This window comes from Oncorhynchus clarkii, chromosome 20, assembly GCF_045791955.1.
Source record: "Oncorhynchus clarkii lewisi isolate Uvic-CL-2024 chromosome 20, UVic_Ocla_1.0, whole genome shotgun sequence".
In the NCBI taxonomy this organism is placed as follows: Eukaryota; Metazoa; Chordata; class Actinopteri; order Salmoniformes; family Salmonidae; genus Oncorhynchus; species Oncorhynchus clarkii.
In genome coordinates this window covers 50,373,677-50,397,492 of record NC_092166.1, presented here as the reverse complement: position 1 = coordinate 50,397,492, position 23,816 = coordinate 50,373,677, and the positions used below count along the sequence as shown (strand labels likewise).

Genomic DNA, 23,816 nt, shown 5'->3' with positions numbered 1-23,816 from the left:
ATCTGTTCCATAAGTTGATTGTGTGTGTGTTCAGTATGCATTAAATCCCTCACCCCTCTTTCCATAGCTGGCCCTGAAGACCGGTCGAGAACCTCCCCCCATCTGGAGGGTGCAGAAAGCCCTGCTGCAGAAGTTCAGCCCTGAGATTAAGAACGGACAGAGGCAGTTCTGTGCCACCAGCAATGTGAGTCAGTCGGTCTGTCCACCCGGCACAGTGGTATTCATACTATTCATACCCCATTTTTTTCCCCTCAAAGAATTTCTTGTCGCCAGACCTCTCAACCTTAATCTGTAAATGTATATTTTTAAATCAACATAGAACCATCAATTCATTGCATTTTCATCTCAATAAATACATTCACTCAATACGATTGTATTTTTCAAATGATCTTTCTCAGAAACTTTTGTATATTTTCCCATACAATAATCTGTACTCTTAATTTTGTGTTCCACTGACCCAACACATGAAGATCACTGCTCAATGTCAACACAGAATGCATGTTTCTGTCTATCAGCAGGGCGGGCACGCATCGGAAAATGTCTTAAACATTTCGTAAATGAAAATGAGCGTTGCATAGGACAAGTTCGGATAGTCTCTCCCAGTACCCTTTCCACAATTAAGTGCCTAAGGTTCCACTGACGTTCCACATCAAGATCACTGCTTTCCCCGACTGTGTGATTGTAGGTTTCAGGTCTTCTTAATTGCAGTCGCTGAGCATCTTACGAGTGCTATATCATATTAACGTGATTCCTGAGATCTAAAACTGTTCCTAGATCAGCATGCTGACTATTTTTTGTTTTGGATGATAAGAAATGGACAGTGGGAACCTGGTCCTTGGTCAACATTCCTACTCTGAGACACTATGAATATAGAACCAAATAAACTGCAGACCCACTGATTTGTGTGGACACCAGGATGACTATCTGTTAAATAAGTAGCTCTTAGGCATCCCAATAAACAAAATGGCTGCTCTTTCTTTTTCTTAGTATCTGGGCTACTTTGGTGACGCCAAGAGGCGATACCAGCGCCTGTACGTCAAGTTCCTGGAGAACATCAACAAGAAGGACTATGTGAGAGTGTGCTCTCGACGACCCTGGCACAGACCATCCGGACTGAGGTACCCATCTATACACCTATTTCCTGACTGCGTCATGAAAAGTTCAAATGCACCTCGTGCAAGTTAACACATAATCAGATGGTTATCGTCAGACGATTGATTACCTAGCAAGCCAGTCAGTTAAGGTAAAATCACAAATAGAGCTAGATAAAGCCAGAACAATAATATACATGCCTATAGCCGTCGGTCTTGCGTGAAAATGGCTTTATTTTAGACATGTACAGTTGAAGTTGGAGGTTAACTTACACCTTAGCCAAATACATTTAAACTCGGTTTTTCACAATTCCTGACATTTAATCCTAGTAAAAATTCCCTGTCTTAGGTCAGTTAGGATCATCACTATATTTTAAGAATGTGAAATGTCAGAATAATAGTAGAGTGATTTATTTAAGCTTTTATTTCTTTATCACATTCCCAGTGGGACAGAAGTTTACAAACTCAATTAGCCTATTCCTCCTGACAGAGCTGGTGTAAGTGAGTCAGGTTTGTAGGCCTCTTTGCTCGCACACACTTTCAGTTCTGGCAAGAAATTTAGGATAGGATTGAGGTCAGGGCTTTGTGATGGCCACTCCAATACCTTGACTTTGTTGTCCTTAAGCTATTTTGCCACGACATAGGAAATATGCTTGTGGTCATTGTCCATTTGGAAGACCCATTTGCGACCAAGCTTTAACTTCCTGACTGATGTCTTGAGATGTTGCTTCAATATATCCACATAATTGTCTTTCCTCATGAGGCCATCCATTTTGTGAAGTGCACCAGACCCTCCTGCAGCAAAGCACCCACACAACATGATGCTGCCACCCGCGTTCTTCATGGTTGGGATGGTGTTATTCGGCGTGTAAGCCTTCCCCTTTTTCCTACAAACATAACGATGGTCATTATGGCCAAACAGTTCTATTTTTGTTTCATCAGACCAGAGGACATTTCTCCAAAAAGTAATCTCTAGGAGACAGAACGCGTCTCCTTCCTGAGCGGTATTACGTCTGCGTGGTCCCATGGTGTTTATTCTTACGTACTATTGTTTGTACAGATGAACGTGGTACCTTCAGGTGTTTGGAAATTGCTCCCATGGATGAACCAGACTTGTGGAGGTCTACAATTTTTTGGCTGATTTCTTTTGATTTTCCCATGATGTCAAGCAAAGAGGCACTGAGTTTGAAGGTAGGCCTTGAAATACATCCACAGGTACACCTCCAATTGACTCAAATGATGTCAATTAGCCTATCAGAAGCTTCTAAAACCATGACATCATTTTCAGGAATTTCCCAAGCTGTTTAAAGGCACATTCAACTTAGTGTATGTAAACTTCTGACCCACTGGAATTGTGATACAGTGAATTATAAGTGAAATATTCTGTCTGTAAACAATTGTTGAAAAATGACTTGTGTCATGCACAAAGTAGATGTCCTAACCGACTTGTCAAAACTTTAGTTTGTTAACAAGAAATGTGTGGAGTGTTTGAAAAACAAGTTTTAATGACTCCAACCTAAGTGTATGTAAACTTCCGACTTCAACTGTACATTGTATATGCCTTCACTTCTCAGGTTTTCTTCCACCTTGTCATTGAACAGTTCATAGGACAGTGTTGTCCGAAATTGTATTACTTTTCAGAGCGTGCTGTCCTGTTCAATGTCCAAGGACAAGGCATAAGAGGAAAATACTAGCCTAAAGAGCTAACATGGTGTTTGTACTTCCATCTAGCCATCCAGTGTTCCCAAAAATCTGAAGTAGCCAGCATTCTGAAAAAAGTTGCCAGCTAGGGGGGTGAGAGGGCATGACCCCCACAAAATTAGGGTTAGTAGTCATCTATTTGGTTGGAAGTGGGTGGTTATAGAACTGGGCATCTGAAATATGGTTGCTTTCTCTTTATTCAATTCTCTACTCTTCTTCAACAGGCAACAGGTCCTCCCCAAAATGGCGTCTCCGCCTCTCACCACCCAGACCCCGCCCCGAGCTGAGAAGGAGGAGAGGGAGCAGCGAGTGGCACCGGCGCGAGAGCCGGTGCAGCGTGAGCCCAGGGAGAGAACAAGGGCAAAGAACGAACAGCGAGAGAAGGAGAAGGCGGCTGCGGTAGTGAAAGAGGAGTTGGAGAAAGAGAAGCAGAGAGGGAAAGAGAAGAGGGTGCAGCCGTCTCAGAAGCCCGAGAAACGGGCCGCCGCAGTGACAACGACAGAACGAGGGAAGGAGAAGAAAGGGGGAGTGGAGAAAGGGAAGACGGTAGAGCGCCCTCCCAAGTCGAAGCCAGCCAAGGTCAAGGCGGAACCTCTTCCGAAAAAGATGAAGTGGCTGAAGGGGGTCCCCTCGTCATCTGATTCTGACTCCTCTGAGGAGGCAGCCAGCGAGGATGAGAGTAAGAAGCTTTTTTTTGCCTGTAGGGCCAGTTTCTTAGACACAGATTAAGCCTAGTCCAGGACTAAAACGCATTCTCAATGGAGATTCTCTGAGTAAAAAGCTATTTCCACTGTAATACTTTATTATTTTGTGAAGCAGTCTTGTACTGATTATTGATTGTTACACTATATAGTGCACTACTTTTGACCAGAGCCCTATGGGCCCCCGTAAAAAACAATTGCACTATAAAGGGATTACGGTGCCAATTGGAACGTAGTGCCTTCAAAGTATTCATACTCTTAAAGCCTGAATTCAAATGGATTACATTTATATTTTTCTCACCCATCTATCTCATTATGAAAAAGTGAAAACATATTTTTAGAAATGTTTGCAAATTTCATTGAAAATTAAATGCAGAAATATCTGATTTACATAAGTATTCACACACTTTAGTCAATACTTTGTATTAGCACCCTTTGGCAGTGACTAAAGCTTAGACTCTTTCCTGGTAAGTCTCTCTTAGAGCTTTCCACACCTTGATTGTGCAACATTTGACCATTTATTTTTTTCAAAATTCTTCATGCTCTGTCAAATTGGTTGTTGATCCCTGCTAGACAACCATTTTTAGGTCTTCCCATAGATTTTCAAGTAGATTTAAATCAAAACTGTAACTCGGCCACTCAGGAACATTCACTGTCTTCTTGGTAAGCAACTCCAGTTTAGATTTGGCCTTGTGTTTTAGGTTATTGTCCTGCGGAAAGGAGAATTCATCTCCTAGTGTCTGGTGGAAAGCAGACGGACTAGGTTTTCCTCTAGGATTTTGCCTACATTCTGTTTATTTATTTTTATCCTGAAAAACTCTCCAGTCCTTAACGATTACAAGCATACCCATAACATGATGCAGCCACCACTATGCTTGGAATTATGGAGAGAGGTACTCAGTAATGCGTTGTATTGGATTTGCCCCAAACAACAATTGAGGACAAAAAGTTAATTTCTTTGCCCCATTTTTTGCAATATTATTTGAATGCCTCTTTGCAACATTTTTTTTAAATGTAGTGCCTTGTTACAAACAGGATTCATGTTTTCGAATATTTTGGTTCTGTACAAGTTTCATTCTTTTCACTCTGTCAATTAGGTTAGTATTGTGGAGTAACAACAATGTTGTTGATCCATCCTCAGTTTTCTCTTATCATAGCCATCCTACACTGTAGTTTTTTTAAAGTCACCATTGGCTTCATGCTGAAATCCCGGAGCGGTTTCCTTCCTCTCCAGCAACTGATTTAGGAAGGACACCTGTATTTTTGTCTGGGTGTATTGATACACCATCCAAAGTGTAATTAGTAACTTCACCATACTCAAACAGATATTAATTGTCTGCTTATACAAATTTTACCCATCTATCAAAAGGTGCCCTTCTTTGCGAGGCATTGGAAAACCTCCCTGGTCTTTGGTTGTATCTGTTTGAAATTCACTGCTCGACTGAGAAACCTTAAAATTATCTGTGTGTGCGGGTTACAGATATGAGTTAGTCATTCAACATTTATGTTAAACACTATTATTGCATTGGCTTCATGGTGAAATCCCTGAGCGGTTTCCTTTGTCTCCGACAACTGAGTTAGAAAGGACGCCTGTATATTTGTAGTGACTGGGTGAGGCTTGCCGTAACAAAAGGGATTGAATACTTATTTACTCTAGAAATTTAAGCTTTAAATTTTTTTCAAAACACACACTTCATGGGGTATTGTGTGTAGGCCAGTGACAAAAATCTCAATTTAATCAATTTTAAATTCAGGCTGTAACACAACAAAATATTGAACAAGTCAAGGGGTGTGAATATATTTGTTTGGGTGCGCCAGGCAGTGAATAGAAGGGAAGGTGAAAAGAGAAGCTTTCAGGAATGTATTTGGCAGATAGGTAGAGCTGTGTGTGTAGGGTTGTCATGATAATACGGTACAACATTTTCCATGGCAAAAAGGAAAACAGAATGCAGACTAAGCTCTTTGGCCATTTAGGAGTGTTATGTTACATTATGTGCTATAGCGTGGAGTTTAGTAGTAACCCAGTGTCACATTTGTTTAGAGGTCGACTGATTAATCGGAATGGCAGATTTAGTTAGGGCCGATTTTTAATCAAAATGTCAATCTTGGACAGTTAACTCGTCCAACGCTATAAACACCTGCCTCTCGTTGTACACGAGGAGACTGCCTGTTACGTTACGCGAATGCAGTAAGCCAAGGTAAGTTGCTATCTAGCATTAAACTTTTCTTATAAAAAACAATCAATCAATCATAATCACTAGTTAACTACACATGGTTGATGATATTACTAGTTTATCTAGCGTGTCCTGCGTTGCATATAATCTGACTGAGCATACAAGTATCTGACTGAGCGGTGGTAGGCAGCAGCATGCTCGTAAGCATTCATCAAGCAGCACTTTTGTGCGTTTTGCCAGCAGCTCTTCGTTGTGCGTCAAGCATTGCGCTGTTTATGACTTCAAGCCTATCAACTCCCGAGATGAGGCTGGTGTAACCGAAGTGAAATGGCTGGCTAGTTAGCGCGCGCCAGTAGCGTTTCAAACGTCACTCGCTCTGAGACTTGGAGTGGTTGTTCCCCTTGCTCTGCATGGGTAACGATGCTTCGAGGGCGGCTGTTGTCGATCTGTTCCTGGTTCGAGCCCAGGGAGGAGCGAGGAGAGGGACGGAAGCTATACTGTTACACTGGCAATACTAAAGTGCCTATAAGAACATCCAATAGTCATAGATATTTGAAATACAAATTGTATAGAGAGAAATAGTCCTATAATTTCTATAATGACTACAACCTAAAACTTCTTACCTGGGAATATTGAAGACTCATGTTAAAAAGGAACCTTCAGCTTTCATATGTTCTCATGTTCTGAGCAAGGAACTTAAACGTTAGCTTTTTTACATGGCACATATTGCACTTTTACTTTCTTCTCCAACACTTTGTTTTTGCATTATTTAAACCAAATTGAACATGTTTCATTATTTATTTGAGGCTAAATTGATTTCATTGATGTATTATATTAAGTAAAAAATAAGTGTTCATTCAGTATTGTTGTAATTGTCGTAATTGTCATTATTACAAATAAATTAAAAAAATTGGCAGATTAATCGGTATCGGCGTTGAAAAATCCTAATCAGTCGACCTCTAGTTACAACATAAGAAACCATTATGCCTGTTTTTTCTGCTACAGGTATTGTGACAACCCTGTGTGTGTGTGTGTGTGTGTGTGTGTGTGTGTGTGTGTGTGTGTGTGTGTGTGTGTGTGTGTGTGTGTGTGTGTGTAACCTCTATGCAGTGACAGTGCAAGGCAGGGTGAACAACCGGGCCATGCGGGAGATGTTCAGGAGCTATGTGGAGATGCTGGTCAGCACGGCCCTGGATCCCGACATGATCCAAGCCCTGGAGGATACAGAAGGTGAGCGCTCAACACACACACACACACATGCACACGGCCCTTGACCTCGACATGATCCAAACCCTGGAGGACACAGACGGTGGGAGCAGAACCCGCACACCACACAATACACAAACAGCCCTGAGGGGTGAACCACGAAGATAGAGAAGTTACTGTGCTTACTTTTGGTCAATTCCTTGTTTAACTTGGGATAACCGTTGACATGAAGGTGGCTCACCTTTTACTACATTTCTATGACAACGAATGCTTTAGCTTTAACCTGCTAACTCTTCATCCTGAATGAAGTGTTTAAGGTTTGAGTTGAGGACCATTCAAATTAGATTCCATCACTCTCGCAAAAAATGGGCCATTTTCTCTGGACCATATTTGAGGAAGATGACTGATTTTTAAAATATTTTTATTAGTCAGGTGTTCTTTTGTTACTAAAAATAGTCATATTAAAATACATGCATTTGAAACTTCATGCGCTGTAAAACTTTCCTATCAATATTATAATTATTTTAATTAAGAGTGGGGGAAAAGGACATTGATAAGCACACCAAAGACCACATTAACAATATAATTCATTAAATAATGATGGCACTTCTAATAGCCTATTTCCCACCATATCCTGCTGAATTTGCAGGATAACCTGTCTTTCATTTTCATTTCGTAAAATGAATGACTGGGGGATGAATGGCACGACAATGGTCCTCAGGATCTCGTCACGGTATCTTTGCGCGTTCAAATTGGCATTGATAAAATGCAATTTGTTCGTTGTCCATAGCTTATGCCTGCCCATACCATAACCCCACCGCCTCCATGGCGCACTCTGTTCAGAACGTTGACATCAGCAAACTGTTCGCCCACACAACACCATACAAGCTGTCTGCCATCTTCCTGGTACAGTTTAACTTCTTGCGTCGAGCAATCCCGTATCCGGGAGCGTAATCATAGCCTCAAGCTCATTAGCATAACGCAACGTTAACTATTCATGAAAATCGCAAATTAAATAAATATATTGGCTCACAAGCTTAGCCTTTTGTTAACAACACTGTCATCTCAGATTTTCAAAATATGCTTTTCAACCATAGTTACACAAGCATTTGTGTAAGAGTATTGATAGCTAGCATAGCATTAAGCCTAGCATTCAGCAGGCAACATTTTCACAAAAACAAGAAAAGCATTCAAATAAAATTATTTACCTTTGAAGAACTTCGGATGTTTTCAATGAGGAGACTCTCAGTTAGGTAGCAAATGTTCAGTTTTTCCAAAAATATTATTTGTGTAGGAGAAATCGCTCCGTTTTGTTCATCACGTTTGGCTAAGAAAAAAACCCGAAAATTCAGTCATTACAACGCCAAACTTTTTTCCAAATTAGCTCCATAATATCGACAGAAACATGGCAAACGTTGTTTAGAATCAATCCTCAAGGTGTTTTTCACATATCTATTCGATGATAAATCATTTGTGGCAGTTGGGTTTCTCCTCTGAACCAAATGGAAAAATGCTCGCAGCTGGAGATTACGCAATAATTTCGACGGAGGACACCAAGCGGGCACCTGGTAAATGTAGTCTCTTATGGTCAATCTTCCAATGATATGCCTATAAATACGTCACAATGCTGCAGACACCTTGGGGAAACGACAGAAAGTGTAGGCTCATTCCTGGCGCATTCACAGCCATATAAGGAGACATTGGAACACAGCGCATTCAAAATCTGGGGCACTTCCTGTATGAAATTTCATCTTGGTTTCGCCTGTAGCATTAGTTCTGTGGCACTCACAGACAATATCTTTGCAGTTTTGGAAACGTCAGAGTGTTTTCTTTCCAAAGCTGTCAATTATATGCATAGTCGAGCATATTTTCGTGACAAAATATCTTGTTTAAAACGGGAACTTTTTTATCCAAAAATTAAAAGAGCGCCCCCTATATCGAAGAAGTTAAACAGGGACCCATCTGTGAAGAGCACACTTCTCCAGCGTGCCTGTGGCCATCAAAGGTGAGCATTTACCCACTAATGTCAGTTATGACGCCGAACTGCAGTGATGTCAAGGCCCTGGTGAGGATGACGAGCAAGCAGATGAGCTTCCCTGAGACGGTTTCTGACAGTGTGCAGAAATGATTCGGTTGTGCGAACCCACAGTTTCATCTGCTGTCCGGGTGGAAGTCCTGGGCTGACGTGGTTACACGTGGTCTGTGGTTGTGAGGCCAGTTGGACGTACGGCAAATTCTCTAAAACGAGAGGCGGCTTATGTTAGTGAAATGAACATGAAATTATCTGGCAACAGCTCTGGTGAACATTCCTGCAGTCAGCATGCCAATTGCACACTCCCTCAACTTGAGACATCTGTTGCATTGTGTTGTGTGACAAAACTGTACATTTTAGTGGCCTTTCATTGTTCCCAGCACAAGGTGCACCTGTGCAATGATCATGCTGTTTAATCAGCTTCTTGACATTTGTCAGGTGGATGGATTATTTTGGCAAAGGAGAAATGCTCACTAACAGGGATGTAAACACATTTGTGCTCATTTTTGTTGGAAAATATCTGCAGTCTTTTTTTATTTCAGCTCATAAAACATAAGTTGTGTTTTTATATTTTTGGTCAGTGTATTTAAGAGAAGCGCTTTTTGTTGCTGATATATTTATTATTTAGGATAATATTCAGCCTATTATTCAAAATGCTTTAATATTTTTGTTATTTAGCTACTCATTTCAAATGGTTGAAACTAAAGAACTAATACAGTTGAGATTGTAATCAGGGGTTTGGAAAATGTATTTTTTGTTTACAATGAAAGGTAAAGTTACCCAGAAGGATTTTGACATAACGCTGGGAACTTTGTCCATGTCAATTGTCCACATCTCAATTTAATGTGAGTGACACTTTTTTGAATAAAGTTGAGTTGGGGAAAATATTTATTATGCCTTCCTTTGCAGCCTTTTGCTGGATCCACCTGATAACCAAATTACTTAGGCTTACTTATATTATGGACATTTCTTTGAGATTATGTAAAAAAGGCAGAGAGCACCTTCCCAAAAAAATATTTATCAGTATTGCAAAAAATGTATTTTATCGTGATATGGATTTTTGTCAATATCGTCATAGTTTATTCTGTCGTCTCTTTCCCTGTCTCCTGTTGCAGCTGCTTCCCACACACAAAAAGCTTTGCAGCGCACTCAAGCTGCGCAGTTCCTCCTCCCCACTGTTAGATTCAAAATAAGCATGCTGCTCTGTTAGGTCAAATGCAGTTAACCGATTGTTCCAAATAAGAACAATGCTGCTTTCCACTTTGCTTCTTAAATGCCATTCTACTTCTATGATTCCAACAGTAGACTCGTGTTTCGATCTATATCGCAAATCAGACCGCTATATTTGGTAAAATAAATAGCAATTCGATTTTTTGTAGCCCTAGCCTAGGTCATGTTCATTTGGCTCCAAATGGAAGAAATTGGACTGACATGGGTAGGGACAATTTGGAACTGATCTCGGTGTGTCCTAATAAACACGGACAGCCCTGTTCAGGAGCGCTCAAAGTTAGTGTTCAGATATGATGATCTATCATGTCTGATCTATTCATAACATTTCACCTCATTCACCTCACATCCCAGTGGCATCCAGAGAGTTAAAGTTAGGATTTGTCCCGAACAGGTGCAGAACGTCTAACTTACCCGCCACCCTTTGGACAAACCCTAACTTTCCTATGCCCCTTGGGGCAGAGAAAGGTTCAACACTGAAGCAATGGACATTAATCTTGCAATACGTCAAAGTTTTTTGTCAAGCACAAGTTGCCTCGTGCGTATCCCAAGTTGAGGGTTTGGCCCTAAGTCATTCTTGTTAAGAGTTAGATGTAATTGATATAAAGGGACACTGTAGCCCGATTCACACTAAAGACCCGAGCTGAACTGGGCTAGCCTGGTTACTCATTCACCGTAGCTGCTGGAACCATTCTAGAAAGGACAAGGCGAGAAGAAAGTATCTGAGTCAGCACAGTGTTATTTGGGTCGGCCATACAGTGTAAATAAGGTTAGGGATCGTTTCTGACCTTTTCCCTTGATTGTTTCGTGCTCATTTCTGAAAAGCAACTAGTGTTGTCATATCTGCTGTAATATGTCGGTAAAGAGTTTGATAAGGGAAGGCAGTGCCAAACGTGCAACGTTCATTTGAATGGAAACAGTGCTGTTTTGAACGACCAGGTGAATGTTGTGATTGTGTTTGGTTTTAAGATTTCAAATGCTCAAACCCATATAGGGTTGCAAAGGGTCGGAAATTTTCCATGGGAAGTTAAGCCCTGGAATGTTGCTTAAATTATAACAGTGAACCTTTTTTTGTGGGATACACATAAGGCAATTCTAGGTCTTGTGGCATATTTTGGTTAAACTATCCCCAATTCAATGGAATTGCAACCCTCTGCATGCACAGTGCATTCTTTCATCACATGTACAGCTGATTCTCAAGATCTTGCACACTAATGAGATGCTATTGAGCCCACACTATTACACTGTCTGAGCCAAGGACTACATGCTTTCGGGTAAGTTTTGATTACAATACTGGGTGGGGTGAATATATTTTATACGACATGCATGATTGTTTTTGTGAACTAGTAAATAGTAGCCTTCAGCAAAGTGTTTAAATAATTTATAACTTGTTAACAATTTCTGCTAGTTAGTTGTTGCCACTATGTGGGTTTTAGCTTGCTTGAGCCTGCTAACTGAGTGTTAATTCACCTGTTTCCATACATGTTTCATAAAAAATAAAGATCTTACAAAGGAGTTGTTTCATCTAACTGCTTAACTTTTTATCTGTATATATATTTTTTTTTACTTGTTTTTTTTTCAAATCTTTACAGGAAAATGCCACGGGCACTATCTGATGTGTAGAGACATTTCACTGCAGCTAATGTAGAAGGAAAAACTGTACATTTGCAAATACTGTGCCAAATCATATGTGAAGAATGCAACAAATATGCAGAATCATCTGGCCAAGTGCATAAAGTTCCCTCTGTGCTCACAACAACCAACCTCTGACAAATGTCCCTCTACTTCTATTCGAGGTGAAAATGATGACTCAGACACCTTATCGATAGCAACAGCTCATGGTCCTCCTTGAATCAGATGTTGTTTTTTACTCAATGGAGGAAGGTTGTCAGAGAAATGCTGATGAATGTCTTGCTCGAGCTGTGTATGCAACTGGTTCACCTCTGCTCACAGGCAATGTGTATTGTAAGAGATTTGTGAATGTTCTTCGCCCAGCATACACTCCTCCAACCAGACATGCTTTAACAACTCATATGCTGGACGCAGAGTTCAACAGAGTTCAACAGAGTTCAAGCAAATGATAGAGAAAGCAGACTGTTGCAATCATCAATTATGGGTGGTCGAATGTTCGTGGGAGAGGAATAATTAACTACATCATCTCCACCCCTCACCCAGTATTCTACAAGAGCACAGACACAAGGGACAACAAACACACCAGTCTCCACATTGCAGATGATTTGAAGGCAGTCATCAATGACCTTGGACAACAGAAGGTATTTGCACTGGTGACTGACAATTCTGCGAACATGAAGACTGCTTGGTCTAAAGTGGAGGAGTCCTACCCTCATAGCACACCCATTGGCTGTGCTGCTCATGCATTGAATCTGCTCCTCAAGGACATCATGGTACTGAAAACAATGGATACACTCTACAAGAGAGCCAATGAAATGGTTAGGTATGTGAAGGGTCATCTAGTTATAGCAGCTATCTACCTCACCAAGCAAAGTGGGAAGAGTAAGAACACCACATTGAAGCTGCCCAGCAACACCCGTTGGGGTGGTGTTGTCATCATGACAGTCTCCTGGAGGGGAAGGAGTCTCTCCAAGCTGTATCAGTCTGCCGATATGGACAGCCCCATCAAGCGGATCCTCCTGGATGATGTATTTTGGGAGAGAGTGGTAAGCAGCCTGAAACTCCTGAAACCTATAGCAGTAGCCATTGCACGGATTAAGGGAGAAAATGCCATCTTGTCTGATGTTCAGACTCTGCTTTCAGATGTAAGAGAAGATACCTGCCTTGCCCACTACACTGGTGCTCTAAGCAGAGGAAACTGCAGTTCTGAAATGATCAAAAAGCGTGAAGACTTCTGCCTGAAGCCCATAAACAATGCATACATGTTGGACCACAAATATGCTGGCAAGAGCATCCTGTCTGGTGCAGAGATCACCAAGGCCTATGGTGTCATCACTACTGTGGCCTGGATGAGGGCAATGTTCTTGGCAGTCTGGCGAAGTACACTTCCAAGCAAGGGCTTTGGGATGGAGATGCAATATGGCAGTCGGGCCAATGTATCTCATCAGCCACCTGGTGGAAGGGACTGTGTGGATCTGAGGCTCTTTCCCCTGTTGCCTCCATCATCCTCCAATTCCCACCAACATCAGCCACCTCAGAGTGCAACTGGTCCTTGTTTGGGAACACACACCAAAGCACCCAACAGGCTGACCAATACAAGGGTTGAAAAATTGGTGGCTATAGGGCAAATTTGAGTTGTTTTGAGCCTGACAACGAGCCATCCTCAACAAGGTTGGAAAGTAACAGTGAAGATGAGGCCTCAGAGTCTGATGTTCAAGAGGTGGACATTGAGGTGGTCCAGGGAGAAGATATAGAAACCTGAGAGGAAGACAGCCAAAGCTTTAGTTTCTAGACTATCATTTTACAGATGTATGTTAAATGTTTTTGGGAGATGCGATGGATCATTGGGTATCATTCAATATTCCCTTTGTTGTTGTTCAGTGAAGTCATCCCATGTGAAGAGTCAACTAATTTAATTAAAGTTCAATACGTAGCTAAATTGTTTTGTTTTTTAATTTCTATTGGAAGGATTTAATTATTTGCAATTGTCTACTTATGATAAGGGAAAGTTTTAATATAGGTAAATTATAGCCAATGCAAAAAACATCTACATTTTAAATGGTATTAATATTAATTTGCATATATTCCCACGGAAAGTTTCCACCTCTGAATATTCCCCAAAATGTGCAACCCTACACCCATATTGATCAGGCCACACACACCAAACAGGAGCAAACATACATTGAGGAATGTTGAACAGTGCACAGCATTGTGGGAAAGCGTTAGGTTCAGTACAAACCGTTCCGCTATGTAGCAAAACATTTCATCACCTGAATATGCCCCTGGTTAGCCTCCCCAGGTTTGGAATGATTGACAGTCATTTGAAACATATCCATTTAATCAGGCTTTCCTCTCCATCTCCATTGGTTCCCTCAGATGAGCTGTACCTCCCTGGAATGAGGAAGATTGATGGCATCATTGTGGAACAGAAGAGGAGACTGATGAGGAGAGTAAACATGAGTACTCAGCACCAGGTAACCTGCTCTGAATATACTGTAAATGTGTATATATTCTGAACAAAAATATAAAAGCAACATGCCACAATTTCAAAGATTTTACTGAGTTACAGTTCATATAAGAAAATCAGTAAAAAAAATAAATAAATGGCCCTAATCTATAGTTTTTACTGTGGCTTGCGAAATTATTCACCCCCTTGGCATTTTTCCTATTTTGTTGCCTTACAACCTGGAATTAAAATAGATTTTGGGGGGGTTTGTATCATTTGATTTACACAGCATGCCTACCACTTTCTTAATGACCCCTAACCTTTGAACGGTAGTGGGCAAGAATACATGCACGCACACACTTTGAAGAATCTAAAATATATTTGGATTTGTTTATCACTTTGTAAAAGTTACTATATGATGCCATGTGCGTTATTTTTCATAGTTGTAATGTCTCTTCACTATTATTCTACAATGTAGAAAATAGTAAAAATATAAAACCCTTGAATGAAGGTGTTCTAAAACGAAAAAAATATGTTTACAGTTGAAGTCGGAAGTTGACATACACCTTAGCCAAATAGATTTAAACTCAGTTTTTCACAATTCCTGAAATGTATCCTAGTAAAAAAAATCCTGTTTTATGTCAGTTAAGATCACCACTTTATTTTAACAATGTGAAATGTCAGAATAATAGTGTAGAGTGATTTATTTCAGATTTTATTTATTTCATCACATTCCCAGTGCGTCAGAAGTTTACATACACTCAATTAGTATTTGGTAGCATTGCCTTTAAATTGTTTAACTTGTGTCAAATGTTTTGGGTAGCCTTCCACAAGCTTCTCACAATAAGTTGGGTGAATTTTGGCCCGTTCCTCCTCACAGAGCTGGTGTAACTGAGTCAGGTTTGTAGGCCTCCTTGCTCGCACATGCTTTTTCAGTTCTGCCAACAAATTTTCTATGGGGTTGAGGTCGAGGCTTTGTGATGGCCACTCCAATACCTTGACTTTGTTGTCCTTAAGCCATTTTGCCACAACTTTGGAAGTATGCTTGGGGTCATTGTCCATCTAGAAGACCCATTTGCGACTAAGCTTTAACTTCCTGACTGATGTCTTGAGATGTTGCTTCAATATATACACATCATTTTCCTGCCTCATGATGCCGTCTATTTTGTGAAGTGCACCAGTCCCTCCTGCAGCAAAGCACCCCCACAACATGATGCTGCCACCCGCGTTCTTCACGGTTGGGATGGTGTTTTTCGGCTTGCAAGCTTCCTCCTTTTTCCTCCAAACATAATGATGGTCATTATGGCCAAACAGTTCTATTTTTGTTTCATCAGATCAGAGGACATTTTTCCTAAAAGTTCTAAACCGTAGTCTGGATTTTTTATGGCGGTTTTGGAGCAGTGGCTTCTTCCTTGCTGAGCGGCCTTTCAGGTTATGTCGATATACGACTCATTTTACTGTGGATATAGATACTTTAGTACCTGTTTCCTCCAGCATCTTCACAATGTCCTTTGCTGTTGTTCTGGGATTGATTTGCACTTTTCGCACCAAAGTACGTTCATCTCTAGGAGACAGAAGGTGTCTCCTTCCTGAGCGGTGTGACGGCTGCGTGGTCCCATGGTGTTTATACTTGTGTACTATTGTTTGTACAGATGAGCGTGGTACCTTCAGGCGTTTGGAAATTGCTCCCAAGGATGAACCAGACTTGTAATATTTTTTCTGAAGTCTTGTCTGATTTCTTTTGATTTTCCCATGATGTCAAGCAAAGAGGCACTGAGTTTGAAGGTAGGCCTTGAAAGACATCCACAGGTACACCTCTAATTGACTCAAATGATGTCAATGATGCCTATCAGAAGCTTCTAAAGCCATGACATTTTCTGGAATTTTCCAAGCTGTTTAAAGGCACAGTCAACTTAGTGTATGTAAACTTCTGACCCACTGGAATTGTAATACAGTGAAATAATCTGTCTGTAAACAATTGTTGGAAAAACCTCTTGTGTCATGCACAAAGTAGAGGTCCTAACTGTCTTGCCAAAACTATAATTTGTTAACAAGAAATTTGTGGAGTGGTTTAAAAATGAGTTTTATTGACTCCAACCCAAGTGTATGTAAACTTCCGACTTCAACTGTGTGTGTGTATGTATGTATGTATGTATGTATGTATGTATGTATGTATGTATGTATGTATGTATGTATGTATATGTATGTATGTATGTATGTATGTATATATTCAAAGTAGCCACCCTTTGCCTTGATGACAGCTTTGCACACTCTTGGCATTCTCTCAACCAGCTTAATGAGGTAGTCACCTGGAATGCATTTAAATTAACAGGTGCGCCTTAAGTTAATTTGTGAAATGTATTTCCTTCTTCATTACTTTTATGATGGACCAACACATTACATGATTGACGGCTTAAATGATGGACCAGTAGATTATAGGTCAGTCAATACGGAAAATTTCAAGAACTTTGAAAGTTTCTTTGAGTGCCGTTGCAAAAACCATCAAGCGCTATGATGAAACTGTCTCTCATGAGGGGACTGCCACAGGAAAGGAAGACCTAGAGTTACATCTGCTGCAGAGAATAAGTTCATTGGAGTTTCCAGCCTCAGAAATTGCAGCAAAAATAAATGCTTCACAGAGTTCAAGTAACAGACACATTTCAAAATCAAGTGTTCAGAGGAGTCTGTGTGAATCAGGCCTTCATGGTCGAGTTTCTGCAAAGAAACCACTACTAAAGGACACCAATAAGAAGAAGAGACTTGCTTGGGCCAAGGAACACGAACAATGGACATTATACCCGTGGACATCTGTCCTTTGGTCTGATGAGTCCAAATTTGAGATTTTTGGTTCCAACCGCGTGTCTTTGTGAGACGCAGAGTAGGTGAACGGATGATCTCCGCATCAATTGTTCCCACGTGAAGCATGGAGGAGGTGTGGGGGTGCTTTGCTGGTGACACTGATTGTGATTTTTTTTTAGAGTTCAAGGCGCACTTAACCAGCATGGCTACCAAAGCATTCTGCAGCCGTACGCCATCCCATCTGGTTTGCTCTTAGTCCCACTATCATTTGTTTTTCAACAGGACAATGACCCAAAACACACCTCCAGGCTGTGTAAGGGCTATTTAACCAAGGAGAGTGTCATCTGATGCAGCACTCCATCAATCATCCAACCTCAACCCAATCTGAGATGGTTTGGGATAAGTTGGACCGCAGAGTGAAGGAAAAGCAGCCAACAAGTGCTCAGCACTTGTGGGAACTCCTTTAAGACGGAAGGAAAATCATTCCTCAAGAAGGTGGTTGAGAGAATGCCAAGAGTGTGCAAAGCTGCCAAGGCAAAGGATGGCTAATTTGAAGAATCTCCAATCTAAAATATTTAGTTGATTTGTTTAACACCTTTTTTGGTTACTACATGATTCCATGGGTTTTGTAGTTTTGATGTCTTCACTATTATTCTAGTTTAGACAATAGTACAAATATCTACTCATTCAATAGTTTTTATGTCCAGACCTTTGACTGGTTGTGTGTGTGGTTTCCTTCCATTTTCTCTCTTAGGAGACCCTGCACATGTATCCTCACATGGCGGCAGACCCCCTGGATTCAGGAGCTGTGTGGATGCGGCTCAGTGGGGAGGGCTACAACCGCAAGACCCTTAACAGAGTCAAGAAGAGCCTACCCAAACCACAGGTGTGTGTTTGTCGGCAGTTCTGATGTGGCTGGTTTTGCATGCCAAATATGCCAGATGTTGTTGTGTGGGGAGGCCAGAGGGAGTTGCTCATTTTGGAGGTGGGTTGCTCTTTTGATTCCTATATGGAGCAGACCTTTGCTGCCAAGTTGCTGAATTATCACCCGCCTTGATTACCAGTAGAGATGTGACAAATGGAAAACATTTATTTAATGTTTAAACTGCTTTATCGGTTTTCCATTAAAACGATAGAAATGTATAAAAGTATTGCCACACAGGACTTTGCTGCTGTCGCTTGCCTTTCTCAGCCATTTTTCCAACTCTTACCGACGATGACGTAGTGGTGGAGTCGTCTCCAAAATAATTGATTCCTCGACTCCTTGCACGTCGCCTTCCGACGTCAACTCCCAAGTGTCAAGATCCAGTATTTGTTTAACAGAGTAGGCAAATTTAGATGGTGTACTTTCGAGAACATAAATACTTGCATCTTTCATAGCGAGCTAGCGAGGGACGGAGAGAGGGGAGGGTCACGATAGAGTCAGGTCGGCCACCAGGCAGACATTCAGAACTGTGCACTAGGCCTGTCTATTGGCAATCAATAGCTGTATCTCACAGTTTCTATCTCACAATGTCTCAACTTCTGTAAAGCGGGGCCTATCATCAATGAATAGGCTAGGATATTGAGATACAACATTTCACACACAGTATGTGTGCAGGTTCGCTTCACGCTTTTCACAGCCTGGTTGCCATGGGACCAAAACAGAGGAGAAGTTGAGCCTTGCGCGTCAACCCTTTTAGTAATTGCGGAAATTGACCCACTGTGTTGTGATGTTATGATGTTTACTTTCTGCATCTACGTACATTTTATTTTTTGATTATTGGGTTAGGGATTCTTCTTAACGTTAAGGATCCCAATTTTGTTGAAACGTTCAAATCAAACTTTATTTGTCACATGCGCCGTGAAATGCTTACTTACAAGCCCTTCACCAACAATGCAGTTCAAGAACGAGTTAAGAAAATATTTACCAAATAAACTAAAGTAACACAATAACAAGAACGAGGCTATATATAGGTGGTACCACTACTGAGTCGATGTGCAGGGGTACAGGTTAGTCGAGGTAATTTGTACACCAGTTACCAGTGCAAAGTGGTGGTACTGATATTTGGGAGCCTCGGCCGTGTACATGGCCTTCAGATTGCAGGCCTGCATAAGACAGACAAAGCAGCTAGCTAGATACTGCTCTGTGTCAGCTGTCATGGGCAGCTAAGCTGTATTGGAAATGTGCTTTCTGTATCCCCGAGTGTCCATATACATTGACTCCAGAAAGTATTCTCAACCCTAGACTTCTTTCAGATTTTGTTGTTCCAGCCTGAATATTAAAATGGATTCATTTGATATTTTGTGTCATGGCCAACACACAATACCCCCATAATGTCAAAATGGAGTTATGTTTTTAGAATCTTTTACAAATTAATTCAAAATAAAAAGCTGAAATGTCTTCAGTCAATAAGTATTCAATCGCTTTGTTATGGCAAGCCTAAATAAGTTCAGGAGTAAAAATGTGCGTAAATCACATAAGTTAGATGGACTCATTCTGTGTGCAATAATACTGTCTTACATGATTTTTGAATGACTACCTCATCTCTGTACCCCACACACATACAATTATCTGTACGGTCCCTTAGTGGAGTAGTGAATTTCAAACAAAGGCCAGCGAGGTTTTCCAATGCCTTGCTAAGATGGGCACTTATTGGTAGAAATAAAAAAGCAGATATTGAATATCCTTTTAAGCATGGTGAAGATATGAATTACACGTTGGATGGTGTATCAATACAACCAGTCACTACAAAGATGCAGGCGTCTTTCCTAACTCAGTTGCCGGAGCTGAAGGAAATCGCTCAGGGATTTTACCATGATGCCAATGCTGAATTTTAAAACAGTTAGAGTTGGATGGCTGTAATAGGAGAACTGAGGATGGATCAACAACATTGTAGTTACTGCACAATACTAACCTAAATGACAGAGTGAGAAGAAGGAAGCCTGTACAGAATACAAATACTACATGGATCCTGTTTGCAATAAGGCAGAAAATGTGTATACAAAGCCTTATGTTTGGGGCAACACCAAAACATCACTGAGTACCTCTCATCATATTTTCAAGCATGGTGGTGGGTGCATCATGATATGGGGTATGCTTGTCATCGGCAAGGACTATGGAGATGTTTTTTAAGATAAAAAAGAAACGGAATAGAGCTAAGCACAGGCAAAATCCTGGAGGAAAACCTGGTTGTCTGCTTTCCAACAGACACTGGGAGACAAATTAACCTTTCAGCAGGACAAAACGTAAAACACAAGGCCAAATCTACACTGGAGTTGCTTACCAAGACGTCATTGAATGTTCCTGAGTGGCCGAGTTACAGTTTTGACTTCAATCGGCTTGAAAATCTATGGCAAGACTTGAACATGGCTGTCTAGCAATGATCAACACCCAGCTTGACTGAGCTTGAAAAATGTTAAAAAGAATCATGTGCAAATATTGTACAATCCAGGTGTGCAATGCTCTTAGAGACTTAGCCAGAAATACTCACAGCTGTAATCGCTGCCAACAGTGATTCTAACATGTTTGGAGGCAGGGGTGTTTGAGATGTGCGTTTAATTTTCAATACATTTGCACAAAATAATAAAAACATTTTTGTACTTTGTCATTATGGGGTATTGTGTGTAGATGAGTGAGAGGAAAAACAATATATGTAATCAATTTTGAATTCAGTCCGTAATGCAACAAAATGTGGAATAAGTTGAGGGGTGTGGATCATTTCTGAAGGCACTGTTTGTCCGTTGAATTGTAATGTAATTTGTGGATTCAAATCAAGTATTTTGTGTGTATGTGTTTTTGAGGGGGCGGGTGTGTTTGTGGGTATTTGCAGTGAGTGGGTGTTTTGTGTTAAAGGCATTACCAACAATCAGTTCAACAGCTGCTAGGTTGTGTTGCCCATCTCTCCCATAAGTTGATAGTTTGTTTGTAGGTGTTTGCAGGTGTGCGTGTCATGTGCATTCTCATGACGCACTGTTGAACATTGACTATATAGGTGGATTTTATTCTCAATCTGTCTTCCCCCAGGACCTTAAACTGTCAACAGAATCATGTCGGATCTACAGCCTCTATCACTCCCTGCATCATTATAAATATCATACTTTCTTACACTGCAAGAAAGAGGTAAGGACATGTATTTTATATTATTGTATTAGATACACCTATTTGATATATATTTCTCTTGTTGATATTGTATCAAGAACAGTTATTTGTGTCTCCCCCTACTGTGGTTTATTTAAATATTGTTTCAATTTACCCAGCAGAAATATTACCCAAATGTCTTTTATTCTTTTATCCTTGCTTAAACACACCAGATATATTGTGGTTGAAATCCCCTGCTGACAGAGTAAATTATTTGCTAATCAACAATGGTTGATAGGAATTCTAAATATTGTCTTTATATTAACGCTGTCAAACAAACACAAATAATTGCATGATCTTTCAGTAGTTAATCACGATTTAATTGCAATTTTTGAAATTGATCAAATTTGGCTCTAAAAAGCAGGGCATTCATTGAGTTACAGGCATACTATACTTTGATTGTAAGTGCCAGAAACACACAATTATTTGTATCAGAAACAAAATGCTCTCAATGTTTCAGTAGGCTTACTCCCTCGTATCAATGTTCTTGAAGTTTAAGACTTACACATAGTCACACACACACTGTTATAGCTTCAGGCATTCTAAATGAGTGTTCTCCCAATTTCTGAAACGAGGAGCATATCAACATGTCCAACTATGTTTGTCAGTTCTACAGAAGACGACAGATCAGCCAGGCCTAGGTTATCCATGTTCTTCAACATGAACTAGTCACAAGCTGTAACACATTAACACATAAACCTTGACAGCTCTAGTTTATATTAATATTGTGTTTACCCAGCATAGATAATGTTTATTCCATGGGTAGACACACCATAGCCTTGACACATGTACTTCTATTTTACCAAATAGACATGTTACCATAGTCTAAATATACTGTATATTGTGTTTGTGTTTCCCTGGCAGACCAACACTATAGAGCAGGCAGCTGAGGACCCTGGGCAGGAGGAGGTGGTGCAGCAGTGTATGGCCAACCAGGGCTGGCTGGACACCCTCTTCAACTCCTTCATCGAGCTGCTCACACTCAGCGCCAAGGCCTGAGCCACAGACAGAGGGGATGGAAGACAGAAAGAAAAGAGAAAGCGAAAGAACAAAAGGCACAGAAACTAGGCCCCAGGAACGGTGAGGTGGGCGAACAAGGGGAACGGGGTAAGAGGTCCCATCCCACCTGGAGTCGTGTGGGTCCGACGGACAACTTGAAACTCGAGGAACAAGAGGGTCGGTAGGTGTGACCTTGGAGAGCGACCTCCTTAGTTCATTGACAAAAATCTAGCAATTAATTGACTTGACCTTGAGAATGGATGATGACCCCACAGGAGCTGGTGTTGTACCTGATTGTACTGACCAATCAGGAGGCAAAGACCAAGGTGAGAAAATACACCGAAGGCAGAAGGAGGAGCTATTGCACCTAGTCACGTGGATTGCCTCACAGACATCGTAAAACTGTGCGTCAGACAGAAACGTTTCGGAGAATCTATTACTGTCTGTTTTTACATAAATGATTTGTTTTTAAACATTGCATTAGAGGAGTGCAGTGAGCGGTGTGAATATATGGCTTGTCTGTGGAAAGGATGCAACATAACGGTGTTAATTCTCTCACTCGTTCTATGCGACAGTAGGCAGCGGCACCGGTGAGCTATGTGATAATATATAAACCCATTTCAATTATTTATATGAGGAGGATTTTAACAAACTCTCACAAGTGCTGGGATGCCGCCTTAGCATTAACATTTTTCACGTTAAACGTTCTATTGTACGTACACCCACATATCCGAGCTGTCTTGTTTTTTTCTTTGACACAAAAGATGGGTGGATGAGACGGAAACGTGGCATCAACTTTGTCTGTAGAGAATGGGTATATTTAAAACCGACATTGTAGTGCTTTAGGTCATCAGAATCATGCAGCTGCAAAGAGAGAGAAACATTATCAAGTTCCCTTACAGGAATGGTTATAAATTAGTAATATTTAAAGAGAAAATGGTCATTTCATTTTTATGTGTGATGTTTTGCATATTACGATGATATATTTTGGGGGGGGGGCATTTTTCCTTGGAAAGACAGTCTGTAAATATTGTACAGTTCTTGACAAATCTTTGTTTATACATTAGATACTCAGCGAAATGTTTTGCCACGAGCAGCATCGCAGATATTGAGATCAGTGAGATGCAAGACTTCTCTCTGTCATATACAGTATCTGAGCATGTGAACGGGTTCGCTTCACACTGTTGCAGCCTGGTAGCCACGGGACCAAAACAGTGGAGAAGTTGAGCCTCGCGCTTCAACCCTTTTAGTTGGTGCGGAAATTGACCCACTATGCTGTTTACTTTCTGCATCCACGTCATATCGCTGAGTCTACCTTAAATAACTCTCCTGTATTTGAAACACAAATAAAAACGGCAAAGAACAATTTGTTGTTGAAGTCCATTAATGTATATGAAATAGATTAGATTACAGAAGGGAAGTTACCCAGAGCTGTTGGTGACGTAGAAGCTGGAAAAATAAATTGAAGACGCAGCATTTTTGCTCATGGGGCGTTTAAACCAGGTATAACATACAGCGACTTTCCTCGTACAACCTGTTAAGCGAAACACGACATGTGCTATCTGATTGCGCATGTCCTGATTGTGCATGTCCAGCAAAGAAGCCCATCTGTCATGGGGTGGGTAAAATTACAATGTCAGTCTTTTCTGGCTGCATGTTTTACTTTTTTTTTTATTTGGTAATACTTT

At 40.8% G+C, this 23,816-nt stretch overlaps 1 protein-coding gene across 2 annotated transcripts in view; it reads left to right on the top strand.

The window, feature by feature from the left end:
- LOC139376463 (proline-rich protein 12-like) overlaps nt 1–23,494 on the top strand; it is a 58,588-nt gene extending 35,094 nt beyond the window's left edge. Inside the window, exons 8-15 of one of the 2 annotated variants that reach the window (XM_071119084.1) lie at nt 68–184; nt 988–1,118; nt 3,017–3,471; nt 6,778–6,897; nt 14,141–14,238; nt 17,764–17,895; nt 21,016–21,111; nt 21,994–23,494. In XM_071119084.1, coding sequence (XP_070975185.1) covers nt 68–184; nt 988–1,118; nt 3,017–3,471; nt 6,778–6,897; nt 14,141–14,238; nt 17,764–17,895; nt 21,016–21,111; nt 21,994–22,128 — 1,284 coding nt within the window. In that variant the 3' untranslated portion in view covers nt 22,129–23,494. Of the gene's footprint in view, nt 1–67; nt 185–987; nt 1,119–2,822; nt 2,916–3,016; nt 3,472–6,777; nt 6,898–14,140; nt 14,239–17,763; nt 17,896–21,015; nt 21,112–21,993 lie in introns of those variants that run through there. The other variant, XR_011627932.1, reaches the window with a different exon arrangement.
- The last annotated feature ends 322 nt before the right edge of the window (nt 23,495–23,816 follow it).